A 27,575-nucleotide genomic window follows, 5' to 3' on the forward strand; every position below is an offset into this window, starting at 1 on the left:
CAAATAGTGCAATCGGTTGCTCCAACATAAACACCTTAAGTGGAAGTCATATTGGGTGTATTTATGAGCAAATGAAATTTAGCTAGTGACACCTAACATTAGTTATTTGTTGTTTTATTTCAAACGTGTTTGTTCACTATGTTTAAAAGACCCCACAAAGATTGGAACTTTGTTTTCCCAAGTTTGAAAAAATAATGTACCTAGTACTGAGACTTACAGACCAAGAAAGTCACGGGCTGGAGCCTTGATCTGTGCAGCATTTGGTGATCTCACCTGGCATAGTAAAAGAGATTCAATATTGCTAGCTTCGGGAGGCGAAGTCAATTTGTTTCCCCTCTCTGATTGCTATTCGGTAGTCCCTTGTGTAATGTTCACATGCATCTGTTCAGGATCAGGCTTAGCTGGTGTCTATAACTGGAAGAATAAATTACATAGCTGGAAAAAAAGATACTTATTGAATATTAAAACATGAAATTTACGATTATTTTGCACCGAATGTTCTTGTATAGCGTCAACCTTTCAAGCAGATATCTTGAGAATTCATCTTGAAGATTTCAGTCGATAATTGTATTTGCATTTGATGCAGCAGCTTTCCATGTCAAAATGTCTCACAAATTTTTCACACAATGAATCACATGAAGTGTATTTTTTTTGTTACATGGACAAATGAAATAGCTAATTTGCATCAATAACATTCCACAAAGAGCAACTACATGAATGACCAAATGTAACATTATTGGTAGTATGTTTGGGTAAGTGGGGAATGTTGACCAAATTCAAAATAGCACATGAAATCATTAACATCAATCTACACTATCTGAACCTGCAGGACCTTAGTTTAATGCCTCATTGAAGGGCAGCAACTTCAGCAGTCTCTCAGTACTACCCCAGCTTAGAGAATGAGCTTCCAAAACTTCTTCACAAAGTAATTTGAATGGAAATATAACATGTTCTAAAGTTTTCATTAAGGAGTTACGCATTTCTGCAATGTACAGCCTGCAAATACCTTGATAACAAGTGTTAGTCTATTTTCTGGAGTATGAAGAGTAACCCGATTAGTAAAACTAAAGGCAAGGAGCATTTTATTCCAAGATCACTTGTGCTACCTTAGGGCTTTATAGCACTCAGCCAGAAGAATTTCAATCAGTTTTTATTTTTATGCTCTTTGGCTAAAGCCATTTACTAATAGTGTATGAGTCAGCTAGTCCAATGAGTGCCCTAGAGGGCATCCATTTAATGGTAAAAGCCAGGCAAAAAAAATGTAATTAACTATCAACATCTGTGCACATTAACTGCACCAAGGAATTCAGAACAGGGTGGCCATTTGCAGGACAAGCCTTTGAGTCAACGTTATCCTCATTTCCTAAAAAATATGGGGAAGTACTGTATTTAGTCATATCCCCACTTAGTGTTGTTATTTCCTTAATGAAGAGACTGGTCACGTTTTTACATTTAGAAGAATTTTTTNACCTCATGTTTAACAGCACTGCAGAATGAACCACAGCCAACCAAAGAATGAAAACCTTAGTTGGGAAAAGATATCGTCAATCAAATATGTAAGAATGGCCAGTTGTCCACCAAGAATTGTTCACACATTATAGTTAAATTCCATTTTGCTTAAGATGCTAACTTTCTGTTGTCTCCTTATGTTGCTCTATGAAGGTTACAGAAGTGTTCATTGAGTCAATAGTAAACAGATTCAAATTGAAAGCATTCATAAGGTACTGCAATAGAAAATGGAAAATGTATCTTCAAGATACCCTGGCAGCTCTTTTAAAATTTTTTAAGTCAGTGCCCATTTTATGATCCTCTTCAAAGCAGTAGACACTTGTTTTTGGGAGATTCTGTTTTTAGCACTTATACGTTTGTATGGCCTTTTTATCTTGACAGTTGAAGCAGACTAAGAAATGTAATCATCCTGTAAAATACTGATAAAGCAGTGTTGTTTAAAATCTACTGTAATATCTCAATATGTTTTGTGCAATAGTTAAAAACAATTGGTTGAGTTTCTTAATTCCCATATTATATATATATATATTCCTCTGGAACTCCATCCCACAGTTGCTCCGCCTCGCCCCCTCCCTAGCCACCTTCAAGACCCATCTCAAGACCCTCCTCTTTGATCATGCTTTCGATCTCCTTGCTTCCCCCCTGCCCTCCACCCTTCCCGACCCTAACCCCCAGCTCGAGTCCATAACTCTGTCTGTCCAGCTCCTTGGGATGTCCTCCCGATGTGAAAGGCGCTTTACAAATGTAATTTTGTTGTTGTTGTATAATATAATTAAAGCCTCTCCACCCAACAGTCATTATGGCTAATGTAATCACTTGCAAACAGGTGTCAACTTGCTTGGCTCAATTGGTAACACTCTCATCTCTGACTCATAAGATTATGGGTTCAATGTGAGCTCACAGTCGAGGCTAACACTTCAAACCAGTGCAGTGCTGGTGGAGTGCTTTCTGTATTGATATATATGATATAATATCTCTGTTCAAAGGTTTATCTAGGACTTTCAGCCTAAACATGAAAAAAAATTGCTTGTACATTGGTCTGGAGGAAGGAGTCAATCTAAGTAAATCTATTGATTGTATTGTTTGCTACTCAGAGAGTTGCATTGAACCAGCCTTTGTGCAAATGTAAGAAAAAGATAGGTTGTTTGGACTTTTAAGTCAGTGATCAAATGAATTCAGTATTAAGTATGGCTGAGTGAAGCAGGCATGAATAATGTATTTAACACACATTAAGTACAATTTAAAATCAGTGCTATTATGTAATCCTAAATACACAACTGAGTCAGGGAATTGTTCAAAATCATTACAAATTTTTGGCAGATGGTACAAATTTAGCTTCATGTTTTCATCAATAGGCATATTAAATCAGTAACTAACCAAACTGGAGGGTAGGATTATAGGCTTAAATAAAACCAAACCATGTTATTTTCTGGAGCGATATTAAAGATCGGCAGATGGGATTAGATACAAAGGTTTCTCATATTTTAAATAAAATAAAAGAATGACAACAATTCAAAGGTCTTATAAATTTTATTTGCAGATTGCATGGTTAGTTCCTTTGGAAACAAATAATAAAATGAAACCATTTTCAGAAACTATAGATTTTGAGTATTGGGTTAAACAGATGAGGATTTTTACATCTCAGCATCATCTACATTTTGTAACATTTTCTCTGAATTTTTTCTAATTTTACAAAACTGCGATAACATTGGAAAATAAATAATGAGCACTTTAAATTGTATTTGAAAAATTATAGCAAGATTGGTTATAAATTGACATTGAGATTGACTGGGTAATTCAGTAGGTTGACCCTGGAATTAGGATCAGAGGTTCTTCACTGCCAATAAAATTAATACTGTGTCTGAAAGAATTTTTCTTATAATATAAAATAAATCCTTGCATCTGGTATAGCAGCTTATCATGTCGTTGAGATGTCTCAAAGTGCTTAATAAACTGTAAAGTGGATTGACGGTGTACTTTGTGGCAGCAGAACAATGTCCCTCAAACACCCATGGAGTGAGTCACCTTTTTTTTTAATTTGGGAGACTATTGGCCAGGAACTGGGAGAAATTCCCTTCTCTTTTCAAATAGTGCCATGGAATCATACTGTACAAATGTAATTTATTGTTGTTGTTTAATGTCCACCTGAACAGGCATATAGGACCTCAGTTTAACATCTCATCTGAAGGACAGCATCTTTGAAAATGCAACACCCTTCCAGCACGGCATTGGAGTGTCATCTTAGGCCACATGAATCCAAGTTAAGACTTGGTCAAGTAGGATTTGTTTGTGGACTTGAACACAAACAAATCCTACTCTCTATATACCTTATTTTAAACTTCTTACAGACATATACGTCATTCATAATATTCATAGCACTAACGTGCAACCTTTTGTCCACCCGATACCACCACTCTGTTGTTGGCTTCTTATAATAAATCCTTTTTTTTGAGATTGCTGTGTTGACCCACTCTTGGCTTTCTTACTATGGAACATTTCAATCAATACTGGGTTGAAAAGGTAGTGTCACCGTTATCAAAGGTATTGCAAATCAAACAGTTAAAAAAGAACAAGTTATAATTAACTGGAATAACTTGTTTTTAATGAATACTTTTATTTAAACATTGAACATAGCTGATCAATGCAATAATTGGAGTAATTGCTAAACCGGAAGGTGTGAAGAGTTAGATTAACATATACAGCTTGCAATGACATAATCACTGAAGCATCCTAGTTTAATGACTTGATGCTGCCAGATGTTAATTCTGCTCCCCTGCCCCATTAAGTCCTTGTTATCCCAGCTAGCTAGCAGGAGTCCAGGTCTCAATCAATATTGGCTCACTTGCACCGAGCAGGTTATGCTGGACACGTCCAAAATGGGTGCCTGTTTCACCTCCAATGACTCGAGTGACCTTAATTAACTGGTCGTCTTTTTGTTTAGAAGCCTGGATCATTAATAATCCAAAGTCACAGAAGAAAGCCTCAGACGCAGTCTTATCTCACCAAGGAATACATTTATAACACTTATTGACATAGTTTAACTTCAATTACAAGTGGGCAATTGTACAAAATTCACGAGCATCCTCGGCTGAGTATTGAATGTTGGAATCAGTATGAAAATGAAACTGAAATATCCAGCATATTGTATGCATCAGCACATTCGTAGCATCCAGCAATTTAAATCAATGGAACTTGAAAGATTTGAAAGCATAGCGATCATACGGTTTAAGAATTTGTGCAATTTAAATGTGAGATATCTACTTTAAGGCCAGATTATTTTTAAGAAATACCTAAGAGTAAACTTAACTGAGAGTTTTTACTGCAAATATTCTATGCTAGGGAATTGAAGTCCTTCAATTAGTCCTCGACTTCATATTCAGTTCCCAGCTTTATACATGATTGATGTTCCATCAAAGTACTTTTGAAGAAATATTCTATGATTGTTTTTGAGATGGTTGGTCTGGCTCCTGCTGTTGAGGTATGATTTAAAAGCAGTTTGCAAGAGGACTTGTCAAATCAGCAAAGCACAATCCTTCATTGCATAGAGCTTTCCTCAATCAAATGCGAACACGCAGATTTTTTTTCATTCAGAATGCACAAATTCCAAGAATTGCGATTGAATATCAAGACATTTGTTTGATTGTAAAATAAAATCTTGTTATTCCAGTTTATGACATAAAATGCAAGAGGCTTGGGGACAAATTATCTAATGTTCCCATTTTAGACTGATTAGTAATACAGCAGTTTTTTGGGGGCAAATTGTACTTTGCACTCAAAAAGCTGACTGTACCTATATTTGGAAGATGATCACATGAAATGATTATTGGTGGAAGGCAACAATGTATGTGTAAAATTAAAGCACTTATAGTGCAGTGTCATATATCACTGAATTCATGGGAGATTATTTGCAAGTGTCAAATATCACTTCCTATCATTAATTCTGACTCAGAAAAGTATTTCAGGGAAACAGATTACTTCTCTTAGGGGCTTTAGGCAAACATTTTTGAAAATGGAGCTGATCACTGCTGAGGCCTTACATATGATCATAACTATTGATGAGTCCTTACTGAGAATTGCTGCTATAGATTTATTGTTTTCCTGTTATAATCCAGGTAAATAAACTGCAGTGAGGATCTTGGTGATTTTGTCTGCTGATCAGAATATAAAAATGTTTTTAAACAGATGTTTGAGACAACAAAACACAATGACATGCACTGTTTGAACACCAAGTTGCACCTGTACACACATCAGCCATCTTTTAGCAAACATGTAAAAAACAAATAGCGAAATCAACCAAATTTCCAACCCTCCTATTTGATTTTTGGACAACTCTTTCTTTGTCTTCAGCCAGCATTAAATGTTCAGTTGCATTAAAAATAGGTCACTTGTACAAATGAATGGAAAGTTTGTAAGAAGCATAAAGAAACAGGTTGGTGTGAGTTGTGACAATAATATTGCACACACTGGGTTTAAGGTGTAACCAGTTAAGCAGTTGGTTTGCTTTCACTTTGTCAGGCTGGAAAAATGCTAGGCTTGTTTAAATATTATAATATCTATAATATATATATACAATGGGGCTAAAAGCATGATTTGCTTTCCTTATGGAATGATTTTAGAAACCACTTAACATCAGAATAATGTCAGCAGAAATACTACTAACAGCTGCTTTAATTGAAGTAATGATTGAAGTACAAAAGGTTTTAAGGTGAAATCATTCAAGTGCACTAACAGTTGACACCATTATGAAATTGCGTAGAATCAGTTTTGTAGTAAGGCACCTCAGTATTTTCACCATTTTTGCTAGGTAGCACAAAACTATTGTAAAATCACACACAGCGTCAATCAGTAGTTTGGGGGTCAAGAAATATTTAGTTTGTTTCATGCATTGTACAGGACAATTGGGTTTAATTCCACCTCTCTCCTATATTGACCACAAACAAGGAAAATGCAGGCATTGACTAACCCCTGTCTAAAAAAAATACTTCCAGGTGTCTGTCCTAAAAATTGACTTTCACAACCCTGATCCTGTGGCCTCTTGTCCTGCTGCTTTGACGTATTTCCCTTAGGTATATGAAGAATTACAACAAAAGATTGGCAGGGTTTAAGCAGTAGGATACAGGCTCTTCTTCCCTTTCCTGCTCTCCACCACCTGTTTTTGATATATAATTGTTTGGTCACAAACATAAACAGCATGCTTCCATATGTAGGCTGATCTCTGGGCTTAATCTGACCCTGCCCTAACACACAGGCTCTTTAAATCACTGAGGGGGTTTCTGATTTTCTTGATTCCATTACAGTATAAGTGTTTAACCAAAAGGGTACAAGATGCAACACATGTTTTTGTATTACTATTAATTCAAGTTAATCATTAAGTTCACACTTTATTGTGTGTAAAACAAGCATATTCCTTCATCCGCTCTCTTCAAATTCACAGCATCATTCCTAACCTTGCAGTGAGTTTGTGGTGGGCCACACTGTACATGATACAACGTGCTGCTTATTTTCCAGTGTAATGGAGATTTCCTGTTAAAGGTCTCTTCCTCCTCTCAGCCACTCCGTTGTTTAGCTAAGGGAGATTTGAAGAATGGCTGCATTCGTTTTAAAATAGACCCATTCAATCTAATGGGAAGAGTGAGGTTGTTGAACCAGCACAGAGGCTGAGCTTAACGCAGCTCTGCATCGACTCCTAGGACAATACTGTGCAAATGTTACCGTGGAATGGAGCAGAATGAATAATATTCAGAGGAACATGTATTTGGTAGGCGACCTTTTGAATTTGACCTAGCACACGTCTGAATTCTGTCCAGCAACCTGCTGCTTAGACATGATCCCAATGGCAGCTGTCAATATGATGTTGCAATAACAGCAGTGACCGAGTCTGTGCACTTGTGTTAGTGTTGATGATGTAATTGGAGGTCAGACAGATGGTTCATTTTTGGCACATAGGCTGAGGGACATAGCTTTGATTGAAGTTGCTCCCATGAGGAAGTCAGAGTGAAGCATTCTAACCGTATAGAATTACAGAGTGAACCCTGCAGTGAGTTTATACATGGGAGTGGGGAAGAAGGAGAAACAGAATGAAACCTACAGAGATGAATATGCATATAAATTTTACATTGTTACTGTTTCTTAAGGATTCTATCGGAATTTTGCTAAATGGGTTGAGTGGAACAGGTTTGATATGCTCGATGGCCTCCTCCTAAGTTCCTTAATTTATGCAGAATCTCCTGACTGCAGGGACAAACAGAAAGAAACTTCCACTTTTATATTGGAAAAACACATGCGATTACTTCATTTTCCTGTGTGGAACAGTTTGTTAATCCTGAATCAGAATGTATTCCATGCTTCCAGTTTTTTTGAAACATCACTGTTTGCAACAACAATGCTCAAAAAAAGTTGACATTGCTGCAATGGTGTAGGTCTCATTCAGGAGGTCAGCAAGATGGACACTGCAGGGGTGACAGAACCATCGGGGAGAAATTCCATCTGAGTCTAGATTTGTTCTATTACAGTACATGGTATTTCAGAGGCTCTAGAGTTTTGCAAATTCTTAAATACAGCCTTAATTTTTGAAACCGATTTTGTTTTGTAAGTTCTTTTCAGAACTACAGAAACTGACTTCAAAGTTGACGCTAAATTTGATAATTTGCCATTGTCTGCATGCTCTGAAACGTTACATAAATAGTTGCATAACCAAGTGACATTTCTCCCTACAAATGATGTGAAAGCCTGTTCAGAGTAACCTCAATTTTAATATTTCTAGAAACTCTCCCTGCTAATTTGCTAGGTACCACCCACAAGGTTTATTGTGCTAGGCAGCCGCAGAGAACTTGGTTGAGGCTTTTTTTTTCATCTTTCTAATTGTTGCTCTTGCTTTCCCCTTCAATCCTGAAGGTGGTGATTCCAACCAGGTTTGGAGCCGGATCCACAGGTCCATTCTTATGTGATTTATACCTCTCTCCTCATCTGATGTCAATGCATTATCCCTCCCACCAGGTGTCATTCAGAATGATAAGGAGCAGGAAAGTTACCTGTTTTCCCCCTTCTCAATACTGGAGATACTGGAGGCCAATTATACAAGCTGGAGTAGCATTATTACTTCCTCTTTCAATTTTGAAATTGTGGACCTGAATTTTACTGGCTTGCTCACATATTCTGATGAGCAGCAACAAAATGTTAAGCCAAATATTCGATGAGAGGCAACAAAATGTTTCATTTGACGGTTAAAATATTTTGTTTCTTTAAGTTAGTATCCAAATTTACAACAAATTGATGATGTAGCATAAATGTGAACTCAATTATTTAGCAATATAACGCAGTATCCTCGTTGCCCTGTTTATTGCTGCCTCAAACTGTTTTGACATGGCGAACTATGAGTCAACTAATACCTAAAGATATCTTTCAACTTTCCCCTTAGCAAGTTTTACCCTATCTATGGAGTAAATGTGTTTCCCATTCTCACTTCCGATGTAAAGTACAGTTATCTGTATTGAAATGAATTTGCTGCGTAGGATTCTCACCAATATGTATAGTAGATCAGAGGTTTCTAATATCCTGATATTTTATTCAGGTGGGTGTTTGTGGAGACGGTACAGTGAATTAGAATTAAATTAATCTATTCTGTACTTTGGATTTCAAGCTAAAGTTCTGGTAAAATGGATGAAAAATTCATGCAAAAAACATAGTTATCAAGAGGCTCAGATGAAGTTTGGGTACAGATGCAGTCATTGCATAAAAGTTAATTATTTGGGATTGTGTTATTTCTTGGATTAAAAAAAATCTGCAATTGGATGTGGAAATGAAATGGCAAATCTAAGTGCTGCCTGATCTTTGTATTTACTTCACTTAAAGAACTGGCTAGATTTCTTTGAAATCATTTAAAATAGTTTGGACATGACTCTGGATCAATTTGCCTGTACTTCTGCTATTGGCCTTTGGATATAAGTTCCAACTGCAGCTGTGGGTATGCACAAATACGATAGGAGACACCACAGAACAATTGTAAGTCTCTCAGGCCTGGATTTAAAAAATGAGAGATGATCGTACAGATATTTTTATTCTGAAGGGAAAAACTATTGTTCAGTACATTGTTTCATTGATTGGGCGGAATTTATGTTTCAAAAAGCTGCTGTTGTTTTGCCTTTGGCGTTTTGTCTTTTAGTGCAGAAAGTTTTTTTTGGTGATCCTTTGTATTCAAATGTAGTGCTCACCCTATTTACACTCCTCACATGCTCTCTCTGGACTATATAACTCCATGGCCAAGAACAACCAGACACCTACTCACTGTCTGACTTGAAAGGTGCTATACAAATGTAATTTGTTGTTGTTGTTTGCTGTGCTGCTGCTGAAACAACAAAAAGATTACATTTGTATAGCGCCTTTCACGTTGGGAGGACGTCCCAAGGCGCTGGACAGAGTACAGCATTTCAGACCCGAGCTGGGATTGGGGGGGGAAGGGAGGGGAGGTGAAGGGGGGTGGCCGATGGCATGGTTGAAGAGGAGGGTCTTGAGGCGGGACTTGAAGGAGGCTAAGGAGGGGGCGAGGTGGAGTGACTGGGGGATGGAGTTCCAGAGGTTCCCTCAAGGCACAAGTGGGGCAGGTGGGTTGGGGGATGTGGAGCAGGCCAGAGCCGGCTGAGCGGAGGGAGCCGGTGGGTTGGTAGGGGGTTAGGAGATCGCAGAGGTAGGGTGGGGCGAGGCCATTGAGGGCTTTGTGTGTGAGGACCAGGATATTAAACTGGATAGGGAGCCAATGGAGTCAGGTGAGAGTGGGGGAGATGGGGTCACGGAGTTTGGGCGGGAGAGGACACAGGCTGCAGAGTTCTGGATTATCTGCAGCCTGTGGAGCGAGGAGCCGGGAAGACCGACAAGCAGGGGTTTGCATAGTCGATCCTGGAGGTGATGAAGGCATGAACAAGCGTTTCAGTGGCCTGAGGTAGTGGCGGAGTCGGGCGATATTATGGAGGTGAGGGAAGGCAGAGCAGGTCATGGCTTAAATGTGGGGAAGAAAAGACAGTTGAGGGTCGAACAAGACCCCTAGGTTCCTGACTGGCTTGGTGAGTTGAAGTGTGCAACAATGGAGGCTGACGCTGCCAGAGTCTGAGGTGCAGAGGCGCTGGCGCGAGCCAATCAGGAGGGCCTCAGTCTTGTTCACATTCAAGTGTAGGAAATTTGCCCTCATCCAGGACTTGATGTCTGACAGACAGTCTGTCAGGACAGCAGTGGTTCTGGAGTTGAGGGTGGAGGCAGAGAGATATAGTTGGGTGCCATCCGCATACATGTGGAAGTTGACTTCATGTCTGCGGATGATGTCACCAAGGGGGAGCATGTAGATATTAAAGAGGAGAGGGCCAGGGACAGAGCCCTGAGGGACGCCAGACATGACAGTGCGGGGGCTGGAAGAGAAACCGTTAGAGGCAACAAAGTGGAGACGGTGAGAGAGATAGGAATCGGACCAGGCAAGGGCAGGTCCGTGAAGATTGAGTAAAGTGGAGAGGCGGTGTATGAGGAAGGAGTGGTCGACAGTGTCGAAGGCGGCAGAGACGTCAAGGAGGACAAGGAGGCAGAGGGAACCCTGATCACAGATGTTCAGAATGTCATTAGTGACTTTGACTAGGGCTGTTTCCGTGCTGTGGGCAGCGCGGAAGCCGGATTGGAGGGGTTCAAAGCGGGAATGGCGAGAGAGAAAGGAGCGGAGCTGGGACGCGACGACTTGTTCCAAGACCTTGGAGAGGAATGGGAGGTTAGAGATGGGGCGGTAGCTGGAGAGGAGGGATGGACCCAGGGAAGGTTTTTTCAGGATGGAAGTGATGATGGACGTTTTAGAGGGGGTGGGAACTGAACTGGTGGATAGGGAGAGGTTGATGACATCCGACAGGATGGGGGGCCAGAAGGTGGAGCTGGGAGATGAGGAGAGAGGTGGGTATGGGATCGAGGGAGCAGGTGGTGGGTTTGAGTTTGCGGACAGTCGTGGTGAGGGAGGAGGGAGAGATAGGGTTGAAGGAGTACAGGGTGGGGGTGGATCATGAGGGAGAAGTGATGTGGGGTGACTGTGGACGGGGCTGAGGTGGCTGAATGTATCCCCTCAATTTTAGATTTGAGGAAGTCCAGCATCTCCTCACAGTTGGAGTTTGAGGAGAGGATGGGCGAGGTATGGGAAGGTGGAAGGAGACAGTTAGTGGTGGAAAAGAGAAGATAACCTTGGAGTAGAAGGAGGATTTGGCGGAGGCAAGAGCGCAGCGGTAGATCTTAGTGTGGTGAAGCCAAATCTGCCGATGGATCGTTAGTTTGGATTTGGTCCAGGCACGTTCGGCAGCTCGCACTTGTGCCTTGAGGGAACGGAGAAAATCCCAAAGCAGTGCTCATATTGTGAACCCCAATTGATTTTCTTGCCGAATACCATCTTCCACTGTACAGTTGAGATCAGGAATTGGATGAGCTGAGCCTTGAAATTGTAATATATTGGAAGACAGAAATGTGGCACTACTTGACTGGCCCATCGCTACCTTAGGGTCTCTTAGCAGATGTTGCATTAAAAGTCAATATGGGTGCATAAGTCAATATTAAGTTGATTAGATAAAGTAGAAATCTGAATGCTGCATTGATGTTTTCCCTATTTGTACACAGAGAGCAATTTCACAATCCTGAACAATGCCAATAAAGCATTCTTTAATTCTTGTTTTAACTAAAGATTTTAATAAGAACTACAATACTAAATTCAAAAGCAGTGTTAAATATTTCACGATTATTCTATTGGTATCTCCATAGCTTTTGGAAAGAGGTTCTTAAGAACCCACATCTGCTTTCCAAATGATTATTCCACATGATAACTACATTCGTATCTTTTTTTTCAGTTCCTTTGCTTGAAGAACATCCGCACATTCCTCACTGCGTGTTGCGAAACATTTGGAATGCGAAAAAGTGAACTTTTTGAAGCATTTGACCTTTTTGATGTCCGTGATTTTGCAAAGGTATGAAAATGATCTCTACTTACTTCAGTATAACGTGCAATAAAAACTTAGCCATCTAAAACAAAACTTGTTTTCTTAGCCAAATAGACATATAAATCTGTTACCCATTTGAAACATTAAATAAGGCAATGTGCTTTATTTATTATCTGAAAGATTTCTGTTGAAGAGATTTGGGAATGAAGACAACTTTGCAGTGAAAAGTTAATGAGATTAAGCATCTACGTTACATCAGTAGTTTTCATGCAAGCATATATTTGAATGACTCAAAATGATTCTGATAATCCTAACGTATTAGTGAAGTTTGGAGAGTTTATCATCTGGAAGCTGATCCAGCAATCTGGGTCAAACATCTATTGGCATATGTGGAAAACTACCAGATGTGTGTGTGATAAATGATTCTCAAACTGATTGGAAGGTTAGAGACACGTGGAATTGTTATTAATCGGCCAGTAATGCTTGTAAATGCTCGCAGCTGCATCAATGGAGAGCATCAGTGCCCACCATCAATAAATTCCTACAGTTGCTTGGGCACAGTAGTCACCTAGCCACAGATCATCTGTTTCAGTGCTTGGCTGAACTGGATGGTGGCAAACCTTTGACTTTTATTGGAACTGAACGGTTTGCTGTGCAGCTGGGTCTTCAGCGCTGACACAGTCGCCCAAACATAACAGATGAATTTCAACTAAAATTACAAACAGATGGTTAGACTGGGATTTAAAGCAGTTATCTATGTAAACTTGGAGCAGCACAATGCAGCTGCACTGAAAATGGATCCAGTTTGTAAACGGCATCCTTTGTACCTGTCAACAGCCTCTTTCAAGATCCACAATTTCACTTTTTTATTACAATAACAATAACCTAACTAATCTGAGAAATAATTTAAAGTGAAATGTGAATTAACTCTCCCTCATGAATAATGCAAAACTTGACTAATACATATGCTTAAGATTTCTCGAGTAATAATTGCTGCAAAAAGCTATGTTTTGGATTTTTTTTCCTGCAGTTGGAATGCATTGTTACTGTACTTTGAAGGTCACTGCTGATCAATAGCATGCTCATTTTGAGAGCTCTATAGCCATCAGGATCACAGTGCTCAGAAGATACTGACAGCCAGCAGAAAGTTAATCAAAACCGTGATCATTGTAGCTTGGAAAAATTGCTCTTTGTTATGTAAGATTAGACTTTTGCAACCTGTATTGAATTAGCATTAAAGGTTTTGCTCATGAGGTTTAAACGACAAAACTGCTTATTCTTTTTAATATTAACTTAATATTAGTTTTGCAGATGTTCCTGACAGCATTTCTGATATATTATATCTGCATCAATACTTCATAAAAAAACTAGGTTGAATTGTGCGAAACAAGGCAGATGTAAAAATGGGGTTGGGATTTCATTGTAATAACTGTATGCTATTGTCATACTGTAATTTAGCATGTTATAGTTATGCGTATTCAGACTGACAATCAATTATGAAGCTCACTCCAGTAGAACTGTTCTGACTTGAGACTAATCGCGATTGTGACCTAGGGATGGAATAGTGTTGTGTTGGCTCAATTATAACAGCTGAAGCTGAATTGAAGAACACTAATTATAATGCCCTGATTCCCACTACATAGGAAATCATCCTAAATGTACGTCTTCACCCTTTTATTTAGAAGCCTTTCATTGCCTAGAAGGCACAGTATATATGTTTATAGACTCGTTAAGCTAGGCACACTAGTATGCCCTTGTGCATTAAAATCTAAATCATGCAAATATATGTCTGCTCCTTGCATAGTCGTGGGATTGTTTTCAGAAAAAATCAGGACTAATCAGAAAAAATCAGGACTAATCAGAAAACTTCCCTGATATGTGCCCTTCGGTTAAGTTCAGAGGCAGGTCTGTTTCGCACTTTAGAGAAACTGCAGATGAAAAGAAACCACATTCTGTTGTGAACTAGGTGTATGAAATATTGTTTGGCTCTAGATATTTAGTTAACGTTCCGTTCCAAATATGTTCATATATTTTTGAATAACACCAGTAATTAAGTTAAGGGATACAGACTATTTTCAGCATTCACAAACGTCCAATATGTTTGTTTTGATCGATTAATATGTTAGAGATTTTTACATGATGAACCAGATGCTTTATGGACAACTAGTCTTGATGTGAGCTAAAAGTGAATCTGGCTTTCAAGAAATGTTACCATGGTGCCTTTAAGAAAATGTATTTTTTTGTCTTAAGAAATTAGTTTGTTTTAAAAGTTGCAGCACCTAAAATAGATAATATATTTTAGATTCCTATACCTTATGTTCATTCTATTGTTTTGCTACTGTCTTCAACCATATACTCTGGCACAGTATCTGAAAATTGATTCCAGCAGTTCAGGTTGTTAGAAGTTTATGTTATTAATATTTTGCATTTCTGCTAATCTTATGGGGATACTAAGCACTGGAAAATGACAGACATTGGTGAGCATAGTAAGAAATCAGGTCTTTCTTCCATGCTTTGGTATCAATTTAATTTTTATTACCAGTAATTATTCAGTGGCTTTAGTGCTAACCTCGTTTACCTTAGGTAGTAGATAAGACAATAATGTGAAAATGCGCAATTTTCCTGTCACCTGCACCCTGTCAGATTAGCTTGGTTGAGAGGGAGGAGTGATTCATCTCACGGACTCCTCTGCTCATTATGTTAATGGTTCAATTCAGCAGAGGTACACCTGAGTAACGCAGCAATATTCCTTTCTTGATTCCTGTCAACCTTTGCGAGTTCTGGTCAAAACATCTTTTTAGGGGGGGTGAAAAGGGGATGATGGATGGGAAGGGGTGGTGCTGTTATTTGAGACTGGGATCCTGTGGGGAAATCTGCCAGTCAAGCATTGTTACTGGGTCAATGCCAGCTAATGATGCCATTATGGTTATCGGGAAGATTTCCACCATACAGAAATGCACTTTCTTGTGAGTTAGTAACAGCTTCAGAGAAAACTGTTACCAGTCTATCAGGCCTACTGCCCAGGAGCACATTGTGTGAAGATGGTCTTTCTGTATCATGGAGAAATATATAAACCCTGACATGGTTTATATTACAATATATGACACTTGACAATTGTTTTCAAGAATTACTAAATCACCACAATAACTATTTCCAAAAAATTATAAATCTTGTTGTAATATCACATTATGTTACTTGTAATGTTTTATTTCTCGATGGGGGATGGGGGGTTATTTTGTTTGCAGGTGGTGTAATCTTTTCATATGTTCTCATTAGGTTTACACAGTATTCTGTGTGTGGTGGAAAGATTTAATCTGACTGACTCCTTGTTTGACTGGATTACCCCCCAAATAATTAACTGAATTATAGATTTCTCAAGCTTTGTTAAGGTGGGGTAGGTGGGGGTGGAAAAAATATCCTTGTGGTATTCCTGTCTCTTGGCACATAATACAGTGTTGGTGAATATTCGCGTGACTGCAAAGGCACATGACGAGGGGGCAGACAGATATGTGATGGTCCATGTGATTTTACAAAAGATGAATCATTTTCATAATTTTATCCTGTTATATTAAGTGTGGGTTGAATCAAATCTGCTAGGAAAAAAGACAATTATGGATAATTCCTAGATGATGTTCTCTTTTAGCAGCTGGAAGCAACAATTAATTCTGGATTATAATTTCTATTGATGGATGCAATCACATTTTGGTAAACCTGGCAGTGCTGTTACTAGCTGTTACAAACTGTTTCAAGGTAGCAGAGGGACTAATTCATAGTACACCAATTGAGAGGTAATTATCTTGTGAACTACAGTATTGCTTTGGTACGTTGAAAGCTTATCCCTTGTTTTAGATAGAATCAGGTTAGTCACTACACAGCAATTACCTGTGCCTTGCCTTGAGATATTAGTTACAATGGGTGCTATTTCAAGTGCAAAGATAATTTATTTTGCAGTTACGTTCCTGGCAAAGTTGAGCTATCTGATCATGACAGATGAGCTATTTTCTCGCACCATGCTGTAATACTTCATAGTAAGTACTTGTCCCTCTCCTTTTGTATTGTCAAACTTACCAAACTGTACTCCTTCACTTCTCTTGTCAACAAGTAGAATTCCATAGCTAGTTCTATTACTACAACAACAAAATTGCATTTGTAAAGCGCCTTTCACGTTGGAAGGACGTCCCAAGGAGCTGAACAGTTGGGGATCAGGAACTGAGCTGGTTGAGGGGGGCAGGGATTGGGATGAGGGAGGGCAGAGAGGTAGGAGGGTGGCTTAAGTCATGTTCGAAAAGGAGGGTCTTGTGTCGTGCCTTGAAGGAGGCAAGGGAGGGAGCAAGGCAAAGCGATTGTTGGATGGAGTTCCAAAGGGTGGGGGCAGAGAAGCTGAAAACCCGGCCGCTGATGGTAGAGCGGGTCGGGCAGGAGACATGGAGCAGGCCGGAGCAGGTCATCAGTGCCTGATGGTTTCGCGGAGCCTGTGCCGGAGAGGACACGAGCTGCAGCGTTCTGGATGAATTGCAGCTTGTGGGGACAAGAGATGGGAAGGCCAACAAGGAGGGAGTTTCTGTAGTCGAGTCTTGAGGTGACGAATACGTGTATGCTAGTTTCGGCAGCCTGAGGGGTGAGGCAATGGCGGAGTCAGTCAATGTTACGAAGGTGGGGGAAGGCAGAATGTGACATGGCATGGATATGGGTGAGAAAGGACATTTGAGGGTTGAACAAGACGCCCAGGTTCCTGACTGGCTTGGTGAGGTGGAGTGTGCATTCGTGGATGCTGATGCTGCCAGTGCCTGAGGTGCGGAGGCATTGGCGAGAGCCAATTAGGAGAGCCTCAGTCTTGCTGAAATTCAGCTGCAGGAATCTGGGTCTCCAGGACTTGATGTCAGACAGACAGTCTGTCAGGATTGTCCTGGAATCAAAGGTGGAGTCAGAGAGATAGAGTTGGGTGGCATCCGCGTAGATGTGGAAGTTGACCCCATATCTGCGGATCACCAAGGGGGAGCATGTAGAGGTTGAAGAGGAGGGGACTGAGGATAGAGCCCTGAGGAACACTGCACAAAGTTGTGCAGGGGTTGGAAGAGAAACCGTTGATGGAGACAAATTGGAGACAGTGTGAGAAATAAGATTTAAACGATTAGTATCACTTCATGACTGTTCGTGGGTTATTTCTGTTCCCAATTTGGCAGCTGGCATTCATTCACAAAATACACAATCACTACTCTTTACAGTAAATGCTGTGAAGCATGAAGCAATTTTATTTGGGGGATTGTTGGCCAGGAATCCAGGAGAAACTCCCTTCTCTTTTCGAATAGTGCCACGGGATCTTTATTGTCCACCTGAACATGTAGCCATTTAAGGTTAAGATCCGTGGAAATGTTGCCAGATTTAATCTTGACGTTGAAGAAGGGCAAACCAATAGAGTGGGAGGCACTGCCCAGAAGCTTGTTAAACAATAGGTAGTTCCTTGGTTAAAATGAGTAATTTTTTCCATTTCTTAGACGTTACTGACAAAATGGAAATATTCTGGAACTTATTAACATCAGAGGTTGATCCACTTTTACAGGGTGGAATGACTTGAGTCCATTTTAACTACAAGGCAGCCAGTGGTGGAGAAACATGAATTGAAGCGGTTTAGAATCATTTGCATATCTAACTAATGTGCCTCCAAGATCTCAAAATTCTGTTTGGGTCTTCCTGTTATGATTTGACAAGAGGCTTTTTTTCTGATACTTTGATAAGATAGTGATATGAGAGATAGATAGGATTTTTTTCCTGCCCTTAAGAAGTGGTGATATTTTACTCTTTATTAGTTTGTTGGTTCTTCACTGACATTATTTGGACACAAGTTACCAACCATAGAGTTCCATTTGCTCCAATTCAATGTGATGACTATAGTATAATTAAATCATTCATACCAACCAAACAAGTTAAAATAGATGTAATCTATGTACAGTGATCTGATTATGATCTGTGCTTCACTATACATCAAGCACATTTTTGTTGGATGACATTTGAAATTGCGCATTTTACTTCAGATAAATATCAGTGGTCATAATTACTTTTGGAAGTAACATTTTAAAAATTACATTTTTTAACGAGATTTACCCTCAGGCTTAAACATACTGTAAGTCAATATGTATTTTGGGAAATGGGCTGCTCGTAGACAGTGCCATTACACATCAAACCCACACAAATATTTTAGAGTATCATAAAACACAGCAAAAATATCTGGTGCTTATAATTTGTTGATTGATTACATTGATCATTTGCTAATAGGTTGAAATGATTGTCTTTATAACCAATAAACATAGTATTATCCTGAATAAAACACTGCCTTGTTACCTCCAATAAAATACTGGGGGAGTGCCTCATTGTTGGAGCACATTGTTGCTGCATTGTTGGGACTTCCTCCCGACATGAAAGGTGCTATACAAATGTAATCTTGTTGTTGTTGTTGGAGGTGCTGACTTTTAGATAAGACATTAAACCGAGGTGGAAGGGCTTCTAAACTTGGATGACATTTGTTTGGCAGCACGGTAACAATTGAGTGAAGGGCAGATCATGTTGAATGACCCGTTCAGAAATCTGAAACGTAGAATTAAGTGACTGACCGATATTACACGAGGGCGCACTTATTTTATTAAGGAGGTCAAGTGATTGTTTAGAGATTGCATGGCACAACAGAGAAACTGCACCAGTTACAATTACGTGACATAAATAGCAGGCTGCTTTAACTCTGAAAATATTCATTAACAATAGGTTATTTTGGTGAACAGATCATTTGCCAGTTAGGGCTTGCAAGCCTTTTGTGGTTGGACTCTGCTGGAATATATGCCTTTCTTTTTTAATTATAGATTAATTGCAGTATAAATTACACAACAATACAGCCTGTACCATTTTTTTTAGCAAGTTGCCAATTTTTTAAAAAAAACTTCATAGACATACTCCAAAATACAAAGACATTTTTATACAACGGTTTCTGATGCAATTCGGACAGACATTAGCTGCACTTTTATTGCATGCAGCTAAATAAAATGGTATTGTTTTAGTGTGCAATATATTAGGAGTAAAGTTAGTAATTTGGTGAAAAAACAAAGGGAAATATACAATTAATTGGGTCTGACTTTACAGGAAATGCCAAAACCATAATGACCCTTACAAACTAAGGTTGCAAGATTTTAACATTTTGCATTCAGTAAAAACTAACTCTGCAAGCTTCAAATGCAGTACATTTCACTTTTTTGTTGGCTACATTATCAGGTGTGTTGATGCTCGGTTCTAGCAGGCTTCTAAAAATACCTTTCGTGTTTTCTAGTTCTGAAGTGTTCAATGTGTAAATGTTTGAGTATATGTGAAGGTGTAAACATGCTGATACAGAATACAGCCCAATTGACCCAGCAGTCAATTGGGCTGTATAAGGCTATCGCGCCTTATCACGGCTTCGAGACGTCTCAAAGCACTTCACAGAATATACTGTAAAGTGAATTGACTGTGTATTGTGTGGCCGACCTGTGACAGCCAATTGCGCACAGCAGTGTCCCACAGACAGTCATGAATTGAGTGAACATATTTTTTAAAAAAATTTTCAAGGGTGCATTACCCCCGGAAAGGCAATCTGCCAATCGACTAACAACCGGGTTCCTACTTACTGCTAGGTAAACAGAGGTGTGTGGAGTAAGGAAACTTGCCAACTTTTCACAATGCCTGGGAATTGAAGCCAGGTCCTCTCACTTTCAAGGCGAGTGCTCTAACCACTATGCTACAAAACTCATGTGTTTATATGTACAAAAATGCCAATCCTTAAATAAAATGCATGACATTTAGGGGAGTTCAAGAAATATGCCACACATATTTTTTTGTAATCTTCCTAGAAAATGTGCTTGATTCTGTGTATCACTGCTAAATATGGAGTCCTGTAGCTCAGTGGTTAGACCGCTTGCCTTGCAAGCGAGAGACCTGTGTTTGATTCCCGGCAGGGCAAACCCTTGGGCACGTTTCCTTACTCCACACCCCGATAATAATCTCTCAAGAAAAAAAACAATAATAATTTAGTCAGTCAATCCACGACTGTTTGTGGGACACAATTGGCTCCCGCGTTTCACCCACCAATATACAGTCAATTCACTTTACAGTATATTCTGTGAAGTGCTTTGTTTGGTCTAGAAGACGTGAAAAGCGCTTTATCAGATGCAAGGATTATTATTATATAATATTTCTTTCTAAAATGTGAATTACTAAACAAACCTCAGAACAACATTGAATCTGTTGTTTATTCAATTATAGTTTCAGAATTAATTTGCGTGTGACCTACGAGAACAGCATATTTTCATATCCTTTTTTCACGAAGCAATTCACTGTGGGGTTCAGGTGGTGGGGCTGCAGTAGAAGTCATTTCCTTCAGGTTTCAAGGCAGATTGTCTATTTCAAAGCAGAAAAAATAGGTCACTTTTGCTCTATCATTCTTGTGTCGCCTTGATATTGCTGCCTCCAAATGGCTGTATATAAACCAACTAGACTTTTTCTCTATATTATTTCCACATCAACTTAATCGTTTGAAATTGGGCTGTAAATTTAGAGCACAGAGATCATGTTGTCGAAGTGGTGCTGGTGGACAAAGTTTCAAACCTTCAGTGTATTGCTGAATGTTTCTGTTCTTATTAAACTTTTTTTTCTTGGTACCTTTATATTCTTCACACTCTTGGGCCATTGGTGGAGGTTTGCTAATGTGATGCTCCACTGAAATGAAGCAAAGATAATTTTATTGAAGTTGCCAGCCTTCTCAAGTGCCGATTAATGTGTTGTATAGGAAGAGGTATCAGAAAGGGCAGGGGGTTCACTAGTAACTTTGAGGAGAGGAAATCAATATGTCTTGTTGACTTTCCACAACATAAACCCATTCTTCTTATGACAAAAGCGTGAGGCCAAGAAAGCAGAAGTGCTGTTTGTGGGACAAGTCTGTGCGCAATTGACTGCCGCGTTTCATCCACAAAATATACAGTCAATCCGCTTTACAGTAATATCTTGTGAGGTGCTTTGGGATGTCTTAATGCCGTGATAAGGTGCTGCATCAAATGCAAGGATTATTAGTTTCTGCTTTGCATCGAAACACAAGCACTGCACAATGTACTCAAAGTCAGAGAAGTATCACCGATGCACACAAATTGCAAAGTGGATACTAAACATCATTGCTCCAGGGCCATACTTAGCAATAGTATTAGATGAGTCTACAGTAGATAAAGAGAGCACCAGATGTTACAATTTATAAATGACAGGTTATCTGTACAAACAACAGTGCATATTCTGTAGTAAATGGCCATAAAGTAATTGCATTTCCATCCATTATCTTTGATGAAGTTAAGATTAGAAGTAGAAAATGCCATTTGACTAACCCCTAACAAATCGCAGGAAATCCTGTAAGACACATCATACATTTCCTGCCTTTAGCCATATTATTTGCTATTTGGGATTCGGCTTGCACTCAAAAGAGAATAGGAGCTTTTAAAATGCAATGTGGAGGCAGGAAATGTTTTCTGCATATGTCTGAGTTGTGTGTTACTGATCTTGTGTTTATTCCTTTTGATATTTCAACTGGAACCAGCTTGTATACAAATTAAGGGGACAGTTTCTCTGTATTTTTCCTTTTTTTATATCTCCAAATCATATTCATTCTACTTTTCACTACAGAATTAGGTGTGAATTTACAGGACATTATCTCATTTAGAAAGGGAGTTGACACAATGGTAAACCGTGAAAAGTTCAAGAAAGCGTGGCTGGATTCCAGAAAGTGACAATGTTTTAAATTGCTTCGTGGTTTGAATGCAGTAGATTAACAGATTCAAATTTTCAGTCAGAATTAAAATGCTACTTTAATCTGTTTAAGTGAGGAACTGAAAGTAGTCTGCCATCAGTCCTTCATTTACCTATGGGAAATTTAGACGTTCATATGCAAAGATATTAAGGAATGTACTGTATATGTGTTTCTAAGACTCTTTTCGCTGTTAGGCTTTAAACAGGAGAAAGTTACAGGAAATGGACAGTCTTTTAGCTTGCAAGATCATTAACCAGTTTAATAAATAGTACAACCTCAATTTTATTAATCTGGACAGGTGGAACCCAAATTGAATTTGGGAACTTGTTTTATGTGATCCACAAATAATTTAATTTCATCACTTTACTTCATCTCCATTATATTGGAGTGGAGTAAACAGTCCATCCATTTCCCCAATCTTTCTCCCGTTTCACCAATCTGTGCTTTCCTTGGAAGGCAGAAAGTCACAATTCAAAAAAGCATGAAATTAGCAGCAGTGCTAAATAATCTGTTTGATCAAATACCTATGAAACCTCACAAATGTCACTCCGTAAAACCATTGTAAATGCATCCTCACTCAACTGCTAAAAAATTGCATTGACATTTTTCTTTCACTGAACAAACTCTAAGCCTTTGTTATCACTTGAGCTGGAGTATCTTAAATAAAACTGCCTCTGATTTATAAATGTGAACTGAAAATGTCTGCAAAAAATTTGCAGAGCGTGGAATAATTTAAGAGGTAATAGATTCTTGTTTAGTTTGGCTTCATTCTCCATTAATAGTGAAAACCGTGCTAATGTTAATATGAAAATTGTTCTGTCAAATGCAATACAATTAACTCAAATTTAAACCGAGGTAATTAATAATACAGAATTTTCATGAGTTTGCATGTACAGATGTTGATTTACATTACCTGAGAAAGGGCCACTAAACATATAGCAATGGGTTATAGGTTTGCATCATATGTAGTGCTGCAGGTGGGATTGTTTATGGAATGTTGATGTGAACATATTGGCCGCTGTGTTTGCCTATAAAACGCAATGACTACATCTTATTGAGTTTCATGTGAAGCATTTTGAAACATCTGCCTGACGTGAAAAACATCATAACAAATGCAAGGATTAGTATTACTATTAGTCATAATTATCACCATCATCACAAGTATTTGATGACTAATTCCATTTGTAAAAGTGCCTTTCAGGTTGGGAGAAAGTCCCAAGGTGCTGAAGGAGGCAAGGGAGGGAACGAGGCGAAGGGAATGTGAGATGGAGTTCCAGAGGGTGGGAGCAGAGAAGCTGAAGGCCCGATCTCCGATGGTGGGGTGGGCCGGGCAGGGGACATGGAGCAGGCCAGAGCCTGCTGAGCAGAGGGAGCGGACATGTTGACAAGGGATTAGCAGTTAGGAGAGGTGGGAGGAGGCAAGGCCATGGAGGGCCTTGAAGATGAATGGTGAAGGTAATAGTGAAGCACTCACTTTATTCTTGCCCTTTTGGCTTCCCACATAATGCACACTTTTTAAAATCTAAATGTACATATTTGCTCTCCTACTTATGCTCCCTACATTTTTCCCTACATTATTTTATGCTTTTTGTTTTGCTCAGAGAGTCCATTAACCTGTGTTGTGTTTTACTCTCTCTTTAAATCTTGCAGTTCTAATCAGATTGGATTAGTTTGAATCAGCCTCTGCATGTATATAGTAATAATAATCCTTGCATTTGATAAAGTGCTTTTCACATCTTCTATACTGTAAAGTGAATTGACTGTATATTTTATATATATCTATAGCCAATTGCACACCCCAGTGTCTCACAAACAGTCATATATATTTATATATTGTACTGTCACTTAATTTTCTCTTTCCTCTTTCAGTTTCTCTTTTAAACTGAGCTTGCAATTTCTATGTGTTAAATTCTTGTCTCTATCTCTATCTCTCTGTCCTTCTCTCCATGATCCCTGCCCTTGAATGTCACCTTTGTTTTTCTATTCTGTCAGGAGCAATCTGTTTCTTCCACTTGATCTCTATCTCACAATGTCATTTCCAGTATTTTCCTTGACACCATTTTGGATTCCGTGTTGGACTCCCAAGCTTTTTTCCTTCTCATATTTCAATGGTGGCTTCCGTTAATTTTGCCTTGCAGGTTATTGCAAGTATTATTGTTATTGCACTGGAATAAATACTGCATCGTATATAATCAAAAGTTCTGTTTTTCATAAACTTCTGGATTACCTCAGTAGGCAGAAAATCACAATTCCGAAACCATTTTGATGATGTTTGGTTTCTTAATTGTACAGAAGGGGAAGAAATAATGAAGGGGCTCGTGCCCAAGCTATGTGGGAAATGACGGACTGGACTTGGAAGGCAGTGAGAGGTCACTGTTGGATACTCCTTTAAGAGTAAATTGACAAACAATTAACAAAAGGACCAACAACAAGAAGGGCAGGAAGTACAAAAGGGAGTGGGACACAGCATGTGTGGTTTTGAGTTGTAGATTCATGAGTGTTTGGATTGACAAATAAAGAAGCTTACAAATACACCCTTGATTTGCATCAAGTTATAATAAAGTCACATTTATCGAAGCATTAGATGTGAGTGAATCCAGTGTGCTCGTCTAACTAGCCAGCTGGAATAGCTTTGGGAATGTGGATCTTGAAGAGAAACTCTCGAGTTTCCGCTGTGTTGCGGCCATTTATTATTTCAAGTTCGACGATTTGGCTTGTGAACCCTTGGCTCTATTGCAATGTGAATGCAGTAAACCCATTCTGTAGAACAATAACAATTAATAATCCTTGCATTTGATATGGTGGGAGATCTCATAACACTTCACAGGATATACAGCAACGTGGAATGTAATTTCAAGCACCCCGGGACCCTACCCCGCATGAAGGGCGTTATATAAATGTAAGTTGTTGTTGTTGTGACTGTGCGTATTTTGTAGGTGAACACAGCAGCCAGTTCGCAGGACACCACGAGAAACTCCCTCCTCTTTCTATGATCCATGGGATCTTTAACATCCACCTGAATAGGCAGACGGGGCCTCAGTTTAATGTCTCATCGGAAGAACTCCAAATTCCAGAACAGCAGATGGAGGATTCAATCTCTCCCTTTCCTGGCACATTGCATTTGTCATGGGGTGTAAATCTGGTGCTGCTATTCTTGTCAGTTGTGAATCCCTTCATGTTTCTCTGGACAGGTCTGAGTTTGCTTTTTTTGTTTTAATTGTAACTTATATCTAGCTTTTGGAGGAGGGGAAATGGTGCTTTTTTTGAACTTGTCCTGTTTGGAAAGTATTTCTACTAATACAGCAGAATCGTTTTGAGTTACTCTAGGATATTTCTTTCTACTGTACTTATTTGTGGAGTGTTTTTGCTCTTTTAGTTTGCTACTTTTTTTTCTCCATTTGCCAAGTTTCTGCTTTTGTATTCTCAAAGTGCAACTCATGTCCAGGATCTATCCTCTGTGTCTGACCTCCTTTTGCGTTGGACATTAAGAGAACTTCCATTGTCACTGGCTTCCATCACATTGGGAAAAGCTGTCTTCATAAATTTTGCATGGCTGCATTACAAGGTCACAATGTCTGCATCGGTGCTGGGTTTAGTGAATTTTAGTTCTGATGTTTTACAAGAGTAACCTTGTTCACTGCTAAATGTTTATTTGCTTCTGAATTATTTCACTTATTAATTACACAGTAATTGTACTTTACAGTACTTCTGATGAAATGCTTTGAGACAAAACCTCCTGATGTGAAAGGCACTGTACAATATAAAACAAAATTAAATTTGTATAGTACCTTTCATGTGGGACGACATCCCAAAGTGCTGGACAGTCAACGATTTTGCACTGGATCAAAATTTAAGGATTATCATTATTTGTGGTATGACAAGAAATCATGTGTCATATGATGGGCATAACATTTACTGTCCGGTGAATACATATTGTCAAAGATTTACTAACACCAAAAGTGCAGTAATTACAACAATGAAAACAAGACACTTCTGCTTGAGGTTTATCTTGAAGACTAGGAACTGGGTAAATGCTCAGTCCTCGGTTGCACTCAATATATTACTTCTACATTTCCGGTCAGGAAATCTAGCCTGTTGAGGCCAGCGTTAAAATTGTCAGACATTCTGCAATGGTGGAATATAGGGAGGTTTGTTACTTCCCATCATCAAAACTTTTTTAAAATTATTTTTGTTATCAGAATCTGCTCTTTTATAAAATAAAAATGGAGAATGTAAACTGGAAGACTTGACTTTATCGGGCATTATAACACAGAATTGCTAAGTACATTCAAAGCAGTCAGTGCAAATGGGCAAGTGGTCTATACATTTTTCAGCACACAATGGAGGCTGCTCTAAAAATATAGGAAGTCTTTCACAAACATCAGCATTTACTTTAGAAGAACATGTGCCATCAAAGCAATTGTTCCTTCAGTCATCTGTTTACAAAGCCCATGATTCACTTAGCAATTAAATGCAGAATATCTGAGCAGCTGTAAAGCATCTTGTATTGTTCACAGAAACCAGAAAAGAGGTGAAATTTGTGCAAAAATAATCATCTCATGTATATTTTAGGCATAGTATCCTCTTGCTTCATAAAGCTATAAGAATAAAAGACCCCAGACTTCCTTTTTGCACATTGTGGCTTTTGTACTTTGCCTTTATCTTTATACTTAGCACTTGCGCAAGTTTGGCCAACAATGAAATGTTATTTTGTATTATTGAAGTTTCTAAATTGATGTCTTAAATACAGGGATACTTAATAAGCAATTTCAAAAGTAGAATCTGTGCAAAAACCTCTAACAACAACTGGGATAACAAACAGAATGTTCCACATGAACGGGTCGCTCAAATGCTTTAAACGGGATGAATGAATCTTTGTCTGCTGTGTAGCAATACATGCTGCATTTGTCAGCTCCAGTGCTGATCCTGCATTTATATTATTCAGCCACTTCCTGTAACACAGCATTTCACTATCCACATGACAGCTACTAAGAAGAGATAATTATTTTCTGGCGTTTTCCTATTAACAAGATTTTGCTCTGTCAAACCGCCAATGCCTTTTTCACCCCAAATGGCAAAACAGGAATGCAAAATGCCTGATGTTTGCATGAAGACCTCTATTTACGCCCCTGAAATGGACAAGCCATTTTAGCACCCTTTTCAATTGGCTAAAACAGTTTCCATATGCAGATTCTACATTTAGTAAGCAGAATTTCTGTCCATCCTAATGATGACTTACAATGCCTGTTTGAATGGCCTTCATGCATTTGTTGCTGTTGCTGGCAATGACACAACAAAAGTGTAGAGAGATGCATAGT

The 27,575-nt window shown here is 38.9% G+C and overlaps 1 protein-coding gene across 1 annotated transcript in view; it reads left to right on the forward strand.

Moving 5' to 3' along the window:
- Nucleotides 1-27,575, forward strand: part of LOC103174755 (guanine nucleotide exchange factor VAV3) — a 91,753-nt gene that overhangs the window by 2,576 nt on the left and 61,602 nt on the right. The window contains exon 2 of the mRNA XM_007887296.2: nt 12,363-12,479. Coding sequence (XP_007885487.1) covers nt 12,363-12,479 — 117 coding nt within the window. The remainder of the gene's footprint in view (nt 1-12,362; nt 12,480-27,575) is intronic.

Source organism: Callorhinchus milii, unplaced genomic scaffold, assembly GCF_018977255.1.
Source record: "Callorhinchus milii isolate IMCB2004 unplaced genomic scaffold, IMCB_Cmil_1.0 Scaffold5, whole genome shotgun sequence".
NCBI classification, from domain to species: domain Eukaryota; kingdom Metazoa; phylum Chordata; class Chondrichthyes; order Chimaeriformes; family Callorhinchidae; genus Callorhinchus; species Callorhinchus milii.